Genomic DNA, 12,016 nt, shown 5'->3' on the forward strand with positions numbered 1-12,016 from the left:
AGGATGCTCCTTTAAGGAGCTTCTATTTTCATTATCATGGAAGGATCATGTTGGATGTCTGGGCTGGAGCTGGGTTGGAGGAGTCAGGAGTGAAGTGCAGGGAGCCTATCAGAATAACACCCATTGCCTCATCCTGGATGCCAGCAGGTGCCAAGGCCGGGTCCCAATGGTACTCTAGTTCAAATACACTTACCAAACCCTTTATGAAGGTCAGTTTCTCCCTCTACAGGGACACATGGCTATCTGCCTCTCAATCTCCCTTGAGACGTTGTAATGGGTTGAAAGAATTGAAGACCTACTACCTAGCTCAGAGACTATGACTGAAACAACATTCTCACGGGTGAAATGCTTACCAAGTGTTCCTCGGCCTTAATGGACAGTAATTACAATTTAAACTCATTTCATAGAATTTGAGTCTATGAGAGTGAAACCAGTATTTTCTGAGGTGTCTCTATGCATGGATATATATTCCTCTATCTTCTCCTTCAGGCAATCAAAAAATCACCATAAGCGTCATAAAAAAATGGATCAATATCAGGTGCTTAGTATCAACTGGGTACTGGCAGGCTCCTTTCTGATGACTATCCTTTCTGAGCTTCAGTTTCCAGATATTTATGAGAGCTGGGGTCAGGGAAGTCTTGGAAGGTCCTCTCACCTTTTAACACTCACGACACTTCAGGCCAGTCCTTCACTTGAATGGTTCTTACGGACCCTCTAAAATATCATTGAAACTCTCTAACCACCTCAGTCTGACGGAAAAATACCCTCAACCCATGAAGAAGTGGCTCAGTTACCAGCGATTCTTTGACATGTCCAGAGTAATTTTCTCAAAGAGCCCTGCATGTCTTCCAGCCTGGTCGAAGGAAAAATGATGGAGATGACCTAGAATCACTCGGAGATACCTGATAATGCTATCTTTGACAACCTCTTCCTATCCCCAGAAGGCATAATCTGGATTCCTTAACCTCTGACCAACATAACATAGCAGACACTTTCATAGCAAATATTACCTTATTCAACTAACATGACGACCCCATGAGGTACTGTCATGCCCACTTTACAGAGGAAGAAAATAAGGCCTTGCTTAAAAGCAAGCAATAACCAGCAGCGGCAGCCTTTGAATCTAGGTCACCTGACTTGAATTCTATCACTCTTTCCTTTATAGATATTCAATACACAAACACACTATGCTCAGTATGTCTCATAAAAATTCCCGATTTCTATAGAGCCTGCCTGTACCCAGTTGATACTAAGCACCTGATGTTGATCCATTTTTATGAGGCTCATGGTGATTCTTTGATCGCCTGAAGGAGATGATAGAGGAATACATATCTATGCATAGAGACACCTCAGAAAATACTGGTTTCACTCTCATAGGATCAAATTCTAAAAACAGAATACGTCTGCTTCCTAACTTTTGGGCAAATTAGCACAAATTAAATTTCATGCTAGCCTGCCCAAGGCAGGGAATGCCTTATTAAATTTTTTACTGAACTTGGATAATTGCAATGAAAATATTTTTGCCTTAATCACCTAATGAGTGTAGAGTAAAAACTTTTATTGCAATATTAACCCATTTTACAGATTTCCCGATTTGGTGAGCTAATCTATAACATAAACTCTACATACCATGCACCAACTACCAAGTGGTAGTTTCTTTTCATAAAGGACATTTTCTTTTCAGAAAGAATAGATGGCCAGTTTTGCAGTATTTTACAATCAAAATATCTAGATGTAGTTATTTACTAAATACATTTGAACTGAGCTCCTATTAAGTGCTAGGGACAATGACTAGATATTTTCACATTATCTTCGACCTTCACAATAAGCCTAAGAGGCAAATATTACTTCTCCTCTTTTATTGATGAAGTAACCAACCAAGTTGGTTGGTTTAAACGGTTGGAAAAGTTGGAGAGTTTAAATGGTTTGTCCAAGGCCATATACATACCACAGCCAGGAGCTGAACCCTTTCTTCATGTTGCAAATTCTCCACTGGATATCGAGACAAGGGTGAGAATGGCAAGCTCACACACGATCAGAAAACTATTTAGCAATATGAATCAGAATCAAACTCTTCTAAACTGGGCTCCACATATTTAACAGTACAGTATTTGGACATTAAGTCGGTAATGGAACATTAAAAACAGACAAAGAGACAAACAAAACATCCATATTACTTATTTTCTGTGGTGAGGCACATGATATTCAAAAGCCTACTACTGGTGGTAGAGAGATACCAGACTAAGTCACCCACTGACCCCCTATGTACTTACTTCTTGCCTGGTCAGCCCCCCTCATTCCTTAACGATGTTAGCTCCTGGCTTACTGCCACTGGCTCTCCTGCCGTAATTCTTGATGTCTCACTATCTACAAAAGTGGTAATTTCAACACCCTGCTCTCTCAATTTTGTGACCTCCTCTCTGCTGTGATGATCTGGCCTCCTCCCTATATCAGCAGACCTTGTCATTTCCAGCTGTAACCCCACCCTAATTTCTATTTAAAAATTTTTAACGTTTATCTATTATTGAGAGACAGAAAAAGAAAGAGCCCAAGCATGGGAGGGGCAGAGAGAGGAGGAGACACAGAATCCAAAGCAGACTCCAGGCTCTGAGCTGTCAGCACAGAGCCTGACGCGGGGCTCGAACTCACAAACCGTGATTTCATGACCTGAGCCGAAGTCAGACGCTAAACCAACTGAGTCACCCAGGCGCACCCCTAATTTCTATTTTAAACATCCCACTGTCTGACCACCACATCTTTTCTTTCTAGTTTTCTTTCTCTAGAAGAACAATTCAACAATTCTCCCACCTTATGAGCATCTACAATTCCTTGATCTCTTCAACCAATTTTCACTGCCCTTCTCTCTCCCTCTTGTGCCTTGACTTTATCTCTTTACCCAATATCAATTCTGTGGTTAGTCACTATCTTGTACATACTCTCTCCTCTTACATGGCAAATCTTGAACTCCCTGCCTACTTGTGACCACTCCCACACAGCTGAACTTGGCTGCAGAAAGCACATTTCCATGATTACTAGTCTGAATTTTTGAGCATGAATTTTAAATTGGTCTCTGGTGCTGTTCAGCCATCATGTTGTACTATTTCCTAAGCCACTCCTTCTTCTACTCTCCTAGATAATTAGTTCATACCTTCTCAACTCTCCTCAAATGTCCAACTTCTCCCACATTCTCACTCTCAGTTGATGACCTGACTTTCCATTTCATGGAGACATTAGAAGTAATCAGAAGAAGTTTTTCAAAAGCTCCCATCATCACATGTACCCATCTACCTCTGTTTTCCTAACTCTCTGCCTGCCTTTCTGTATCTTGAATGAACTCATAATCCAATGGGAGGCCAACCCTTTCGTGTGTGCACTGAATCTCTGTTCTCACTAAGGATCTCTCTCCAGTAATTGTCTCTCCCATCTGCATGATCAATTTTCCCTCTTTCCTGGATCATTCCCATTGGCACATAAACATGCCATAATCTCTCCCACTTTAAAAACAGAAAACAACAAAAACTCTCTCTTGACTCACCCGAATCCCCCTCCAGCTACTGCTCTATTTCTCTGATCTCCTTTAAAGCAAAACTTTTTTGAAAAATTGTGTATATTCACTCTCTCCATTTCTTCTACTAAATTCTTAAGTCTACTTCAATCACTCCCCAACACATCAATGAAACACAGCTTGTAAAGGTCACGCTACCAATGATCTTGTGTTGTTAAATTCAAAAGTCAGTTCTTGGTCGTCATCTTACTTGACCTATGCCATGAGCAGCATTTGACCACTTTTCCCCTTGTGGGAACCGCTTTCTTCCCTTGTCTTCTGGTCTTCTCCTATCTCATTAGCTGCTCCTTCTAGGTCCCTGGATGCACCCTCCTCATCCTCATCAACCTGACATTTAAGCTCTGAAGTACCCCAGGATCAGTCCTTGCACCTTTTCTCTATCTAAATTCATTCCTTTGGTGATCTCGTCCATTTTCCACAGCTTCGAATATTATCTAGGTGCTGATGACTCTCAAATTTGGATGCCCGGTAGGCACTACATTCCTAAATTCCAGAGTCATGTATATATATAACTTCTTATTCAATGTGGATGTCAAACTACCATCTCAACCTTACAGATGTGAAACTGAACTCCTGATCATTCTCCATAGATCTGCTCCTCTCGTGGCCTTTCTGATCTTAGTTAATGATTGCTTCATCCTTGGCTGTTTGAGCCAATCCCTGGCAACCACGTGTCTCTCAAATGCTATATCCAATCCATCAGCAAATCCTATTAGTCTGCTATCAGGAATATATCCAGAATCCCTCCACTTCTTGTTCCCTCCACCTTTACAGATCTGGTCCAGGCCACCGTCAACTCTAATCTGGTTTATTGTAAAAGCCTGCCTCCTTATTCCAGCCATGCCTCCTTCAGACAATACTCAAGATGGCAGAAAGAATGACGTTTTTAAAACCCAAGTCAGATCAGGGTACTCTTCTGCCTATGACCCTTCAATGCCTTTCCACCTCACTCAGGGTCAGATTCAAAGTCTTCACAATGGCTGAAAGTCCTTTCACAGTTTCACTCCCTACTACCTCTCTGACATCTGTTACTTTTCCTTCCTACCTATGCTGCTCCTACCACTCTGACATCATTAATTCTTGAAAAAGCCAATCACAACCTTCCCTCCAGACCTCTGCAGTTGCTGCCTTGTTTTTCTCCTAGAGACCCATGCAGCTTGCTACCTCACTCTGCAGGCCTTTGGTTCCAGTATGAGATTGTCAGTGAGGCTTTCTGTAGCCACTTTGTTTAAAATTATACTCCATCCCCTGAAATTCCCTACCTTTTCTCTACTTTGCTTTGTTCTAAGGTACTTACTACTATTTGATATTTATTTATTGATTGATTGGTTGGCTGTCTGATTCCTCCCACCAGAACGTAAGCTTCATGAGGACAGGAATTTTCACTGATACAGCTCTAAAATTTCGGCAATGGCTGGACCACAGGAGGCACATTCCATAATGTATACATGCAATGAATGAATGAATGAATGAGTGAGTGAACTAGTGAATGAGGGGGAAAACAAATGACAAAGTTGGGTAACCTACTTAAGAGAAGAAAAAATATAATGAGACTAGATATATGAGAGGGAAGATAGTGGAGAAGGAATGTGAATATAACCATCTTTAAAGGCTTGAATGGCTGTCTTTATAAATAAGGAAGAGACTTACTCTAGAAAAGGGAGCAAAGAAGAGGATTAGAACTGATCTACAAAGTAGCAGAAAGGTAGACCACGGCTCAGTTAAGAGAAAAGAACTTGCTAGCATTAGGACATGTTCCACAAAGAAACCAGCTTCCTTGGGAAGTGGTGAGCTCTCTAGCCCTATAACAGTTCAAGCAGAACTTAGGGAGGACTCCTACAATGGTTGGCTACTTGAAGTACATGACTTCTGAGGCCCCTTTTAAGTTACCACTGATTCTATGGATGCAAAATCATAAGCTAACTATCATGCTGGTCTTGCTTTCTCATTGTTGTTACCAGCATAATAAAAGACTACAAAATCAAGTGAGCATGGCTAATTATAGTTGCAGTATCCTGGCTTTCAAGAGTTTCCAAAATATTGCCCCACCCTACCTCTCTTACTTTTCTTTACTGCCAGGAATAATTATTCCTAGGCTAGCTTCATTTTTTTACATGTTTAACATTTCTGCATTTCCCTCCATGTGTTCATGCTACTCTTTATGCTAAGACAGGAATCTTTACCTCTACTTTCCACCAGCCTGACCCTACCCAAACATCAGGTCCCCTTCCTCAAAAATGACCTATGGCTGGCCCTAAGGAATAGTAATCTCTTCTCTTCTGACCTTTACTTGCTCTGCTCCATAAAGTCAAAATTAGTACTTCACTATACATTGTGTGCAGCACTATGCAATGCATTCCCTCTGTGTGTGTGTGTGTGTGTATATATATATATATACATATATATATATATATATACACATATATATATGTGTGTGTGTGTGTGTGTAACAAACTCTTATTTGCTAATATGTTTGTGTATGTGTCTGGTTTCTCTAACCACAGCACTCTCTGAAAGCTCACTGTGTACAGAATTAATGCCTCATGTACTGTATTAATTTAGTACAGTGCTGGGCACATCACTGATTTCAAATAAGCCCTCACCAATTGACGGACCAATCAATTACAAAATGGAAAATCCAGCCAGCGGGCTCAAGCTTTGTCTATCGGAAATTACTTTCCTAAAAAGCATTTTTCCTTCCTTTACAGATCAATTGCAAAGTCAAAATTCAAACACTGCAGATTTCACAAACAGGAATAGCTGGCAAGTATTGGGCTTTACAAATAATGAATGTGCACATCAAAACAAAAGTTGTAGATGTTTGTAAAAGTGTATACATGCAGCCGATATGAGCAGAGATAAGCTAAGAACCCCTCTTCCCAGCCCAAGTAAAGAATAAAGCTGGCCCTGGTAGAGTTCAGCATTATTACATGGCTTCCAAATCACAAGAATATTTGTGGAGTACAGTTTAGCTTCACCAATCGCAAAAGCCAAAACCAAAACAAAACCCCACAAAAACCTACATATTAATTTGGCAAATCCCCCTTGTTTGCTGATCTTTCAGACTTTTACAGCATCTACAAATGAAGACAATGAGGTCTGTTTCATGAAGAGATAAGCCTACATGTTCTACATCTCTGTAGTTGATACTAGAGTAAGAAATGGAAATGATAGCAATCTTTTTATGCTGCCTATCAGAGATCCTAATCCAGCTTTCTCTACAGAGTTCCATACTGAAAAGAGTATGGCTAGCCTATGCTAATCAATTATGTTTATAAGTATCGTACAGGTTTGATTCAACCTCTTAAGGATTAAGATCAAAATGGCAAATGTTCAAATCACTTACAGCATAAGGCACTAGAATATAATTCTTTATAATATGAAATATATACTTGGCACATAGCATTACTTTTCTAGAATAATAATAATAATAATATTTATCCTAAGTCAGGGCTTCCTATGTGCCAGACATTGTTTTAAGCAAGCACTTTAGATATATTAAGCTATTCAATCTTCAGAAAGGCCCAGTATTATAGGTATTATTGTCATCTCCACTCTATTTATGAGGGAATCGAGGTACAGAGAGTTTAAATAAGCTTCCCAAGGGCAAGTGGAGACTTCAGAGGAATAAAGATTGCTATGTAGAAGTCCCTAGAGCCAGGAATAGCAGATCTAGTATTTGAACCAGAACAGTCTGGTTCCAGAATTGACGTTCTTAACCACTATACTACACAGCCTCTGAACAATTTGTAGGCTCCAATTGAGAGGTATGTGTAATGGTGAAAAGGACATATGTTTCACATTCGCACTCACATAAGCCTGGTTTACATCTCAGCTGTGCAATTTACTTGGCTGTGTGGCCTTGGACAAATTATTTAACATCTCTGAACATTGTTGTTTTTCAACCACACAGAGAGGATGATACTGCTTGTCTTGTAATTATTTGTTGTATTCGCAATAATCTTTATGAATCACTCATCACGGTATACAGTATATGGTAAGTATTCGAAAAGTTATCATTATTACTCAAAAAGTAGCCCCAAATTTGATATTTTATAGTATCTGCATAATTCTCTATTAGTTCACAGGTAAATTATTGAATAAATCTCAAATAAATGGAAATGCATCTGGCCATAATTCTTTGGGAAAAGACAATGTTGTAGCTACATGTACCCTAATTAATATCATTTCAACATTAATAGTGCTCATCAAAATGATTAAAAGTTCTAATACTTAACCTGTCAATCAAAGGGGTTAAATCTAAGGCAAGAGCTAACCTTACTCCACTTCATATTATTGATAAATTTATTTCATAATAGCTGAGTAAAAAAAAAATCTACCTCACTGAATTTTTAGTTGTATTGTCAATAAAATGCATGACAATGTTGAGCAATATACGTAATTTTGTTGGCTCAAAAGTTATGCATGTCTTTTCAAAATCAGCTATAAAAATTGATCTTACCCCCATTCTCTCAAGAAGTCAATAGCAATCTTTGAATTTCTTGTTTCTTTTCCCTCTTGTAATAACCTCACATCTAATGAAGACGAATTTCCAAAGATGAACCCCAGGGAGTTAATAATCTATCAAATACAACTACTTAAAAGAGAATATGAATCCTTAAGTCAAAATAATACCTGGCTTCACATTGCAAGTATTACCAAAGCTGGGCAGAGGAAAATACTCAGCACTGAAAATTAAAGAATAAGACATTCTGGTCACTGCCTGCACATCCGTAGCTCCATTCTAGTCTTAAATGGTCCTTCCATAAAGGACCCACTGCACTACTGGAAACAGAATCCTTAGTCTCTAAATTTCAGAGCTCCTCTAATGCCATCATACACCACAACCAAAGGTTGTAGGCACTCTTTTTTCAAATAGCACAGCCAAACTCATAACTGTGCCAGAATAGGGCACAAAATAGAAACGTATTTTGAGGACAATCCCTCAGTCATTAGGCATGATGGAGGCAGAGACCTAGATTTAAACCCTTGCTCTCTCTGACCTTTTGGCAGCCACAGAACCTTTTCTTTACCTTATTTAGAGGATTATGTGATTTATATACCTAAAGTGTCTAGTGTGCAGTAGATCTTCAATAAAAGGTAGATGCTGTCGAGTTGTTTTAGTTGTTTTTTTTTATTTTATTTTACATGCATTGCTGTGTGTTGAATTATTTTGATCCAGAGCCACTTCAATGTACCCTTTGATAAGGGGAAATAAATTAAATAGAGTTGCTACAGCTCATATTTTCAAATAATTATCAGGGACCTAAAATGGTACCTTTGACAGCCTTCCAGACTATGGCAAGAGACACCCATTACGTATCGCTTGATACATAGGGACATGACTGGAACAAACAGAGGGGATCGCAAAGGTTCTCAAACTTAAACTTTTGATTCTCTGCTCAAAAGAGATTGCATATGGTCTCAGAGACAGGATTAAAAGGAGACATTTATCACACAGTTAAAATAAATTTGTATTTTGTTTCATGTGACCCTACTTCCCAAAGTGCACTATGGATTGGTATTTTTTATAAATCGTCTAAATAGCCAGTAAATAGCCTACTTAAATTGCATTGTATTACTGATGTTAAAAGTATTATTTTTAAAAACACAAACATTTACCATACAGAAGAATTCGATAAACCTACTTTGGCATATGTCATCATCTGTTAAGAGATTGAGATTCTCAAATAACAAAGTGGCCTACGCCTCCCTTACCTTGCAAAAGTTCTGCCACAGAGTAAAGAAGTTCATTGACTATATGGTATGAAATAAAATATGGTTTTATTGTGATAGTAAATCTGTATTTAATAGTGATGATAGTGGTAAAATATCACCTTTACTGATATTGTACCAAGCACCATAAAAGTACTTCCAAAAACACTGCCTCATTGAATCCTCTCAACAATTGTACGACATCAGTACCACTATTCATTTCATTTCACACACGAGGAAACAGAGGCTCAGAGAAGTTCAATAACGTGCCCGGGCAGGTGGCCCAGTGTTTGAACCTCGGTGGTCAAACTCCAGTGCTCCTCTCTAGAGCACTCTCATGTATGGCACAGATTCATGGCCCAGACCGCTTACACTGGCGTGTTTTTTTTTTTTCTTTTAATTTTATTTACTATTCCAAATTAATTTTATGCTTTAAATACATGCTTCTGAAACCAACTTTTTGTTCCATGAGGTTGTTGTTTTCAGTGTCTTTAAAACTAAGCAGGTCTTTACTTTTCCTCTGAGGCACATCTCTCAACTCCAGGTGAGGCTGTCCCATGTGCCCTGGCGTGCGGCATAGCTCCTCATGGCTCCTCCCAGCTAACAGTGAGCCCAGCTGCCTCTAACTCCATTTCTCTCTCTCAAGCCCCGTCCCAAGTATCTTCCCAAGCTGACTGCAGCCGCCTCAGGCCAGTGCCTCCAGCCAGGTCCTCTGGTTTATCACCCCTGTGCCTCTAGGTCTGGGTGTGCTGGAACCTACAGGCGTCTGCATCCCCGCTTATCCCCATGGCTGTGGTTACAAAGGGCCTCTTTTAAATGCAGACAGCCAGTCAGCCAACTCGAAATTTATACCAGAAATCTATTACCTAATTTTTAAACAAAATGACATGAAATCAGACTTGAAGATATCAAAAACATGTCTAGTTTCTGATTTAAGCAAGAAAATCCACATTGTTATTGCTTCCACCACAGAATAATTTACTGCAACAGGAGTTCTGGATCTTACGCCAAAAATGAGGTCCTCTAACCAATGTCAAGGCCAATTATCTTGTGGTAGATCCCACAACAAAAGCAGACTATTGTGATTAGAGTCAGAAGCACCACCCAGAGAAGCTGGAAAGCTTCTGGGGATTTCTTAAGGTTAGTTTTTATTTTTTCTCCCCATATGTCTGCTTAAATAAACTACCAGAAACATTGTGTGTGGGCACTGAACATCTAAGATTAGTTTGCGAGACAAGGAGAGGGGCGACCAGGTTTGTTTTGAGGTGTTGAGCAGGAGCCAGGCTGCAAGACCGTGCGCACGTGCGTGTGTGTGTGTGTGTGTGTGTGTGAGAGAGAGAGAGAGAGAGAGAGAGACAGAGACAGAGACAGAGAGAGAGAGAGAGACACTGCAGAGATCACCACAGCCTAGTCCCTGGATAGGTCTTGATCTCCTTCCTTCCCCAATCTCCTTCCCAAATACACTGCCAGTAGCCATCCTGTGGTTTCCTAGTGGGAGGGGAAAGCCCAGGTGGCCACATTCAGGAACACTCACCCCACGGTAAAGAACTGCCTCATCTCCTGTCTCCGAGACCTCATCAGTTGCTTATATTCCCCGATCCGGAGCTTTTTGCCATCAACAATGCAGGTGCGTTTCGGTCGAGGTTTGTATTTATAGTTCGGGTACTTCTCTAAGTGGATCTTGCTTAGCCGGGCCTGCTCTTCATAGTAAGGTTGCTTCTCTTGGTTGGACATGGATTTCCAGCGAGACCCTAAACAAAAACAGCCGTTAAGTACCCAAGTGGTCAAGGCAACATATTCATGGAAACTACTGGGTATACCTTCCCACCGCTTTACTCACCTGTGGCTCTGGGTAGCTCCTACCACCGCATCCCACTGAGCCTCCCCAGCAGTCTTGTATAGACCATAGAGCAAAGAATAATTTTGTATATGGCAACATTTATTACATTATTTCTTTCAATGACTTAAAGCTGGTGCTACAAAAAGTATATTATTTTAAAACATGTCTCTGCTGCTTAAAGATCGCCTCCTACACCAATGTCCTTCCCCCATCTATTGGTCGTCTATCTCTCTCAAAGGGTGAAAAACTGAAACTTCCAAAGCATACTCTCAAGGCTGACAGGATTCTCAGAAAAAGCTCTCCCGCTTTCAGAGATTCAAACGTCTGTCAACTTGTCCAGGCATCTTTAGGGAAGCTACTTACTGAGAAGGTGTCGGCGGATGTTGGTATCCTTCCATATATAAAAACCCACTGTGCGCACTGTCTCCCCTGGCCTAGGGTAATTAAAAAGCCTAAACTCTACTTAAGTTCTAGCTTTCGAACCGGAAGGTACAGTTGGAATGATATATACCATTTTCAAGTACTACAAATGTTCATTCAGAGCTGTACCAATGACAGCACAAAAATTTTTAATGTGGTTTATAGAGGAAGAAGGAAAAGTATTCACTTCTCTAATATTGTTTATAAAGAATTACCTAAACACTTGACGAAGAAGGGATGTGTTTTTTTACATGTATCAAATTGCATTTTTGTGTGTCGCTGGTGAATAAAGCGGTAACAGCTGTGCTGACTGGATGTTAGCTAATCTTCAGTGGAGATTTTTCATACATAAACAAATGGAAAGTCGTACAAATCTTCTCTGTAGCCAGCAGTATCCTGGTCTGCTTTAATAGCACATCCATCCCTGTTCTTTCCTGATTGTTGTGCAAAAGTTGTGTAGAAAGTCTACACAGACA

At 40.0% G+C, this 12,016-nt stretch overlaps 1 protein-coding gene across 17 annotated transcripts in view; it reads right to left on the bottom strand.

Moving 5' to 3' along the window:
* SOX6 (SRY-box transcription factor 6) overlaps window positions 1–12,016 on the bottom strand; it is a 398,531-nt gene that overhangs the window by 7,327 nt on the left and 379,188 nt on the right. For all 17 annotated transcript variants that reach the window (XM_042959663.1, XM_042959670.1, XM_042959669.1 and 14 more), the window contains one exon: window positions 10,815–11,031. In XM_042959663.1, the coding sequence (XP_042815597.1) occupies window positions 10,815–11,031 (217 nt within the window). The remainder of the gene's footprint in view (window positions 1–10,814; window positions 11,032–12,016) is intronic.

Source organism: Panthera tigris, chromosome D1, assembly GCF_018350195.1.
Source record: "Panthera tigris isolate Pti1 chromosome D1, P.tigris_Pti1_mat1.1, whole genome shotgun sequence".
NCBI lineage: Eukaryota > Metazoa > Chordata > Mammalia > Carnivora > Felidae > Panthera > Panthera tigris.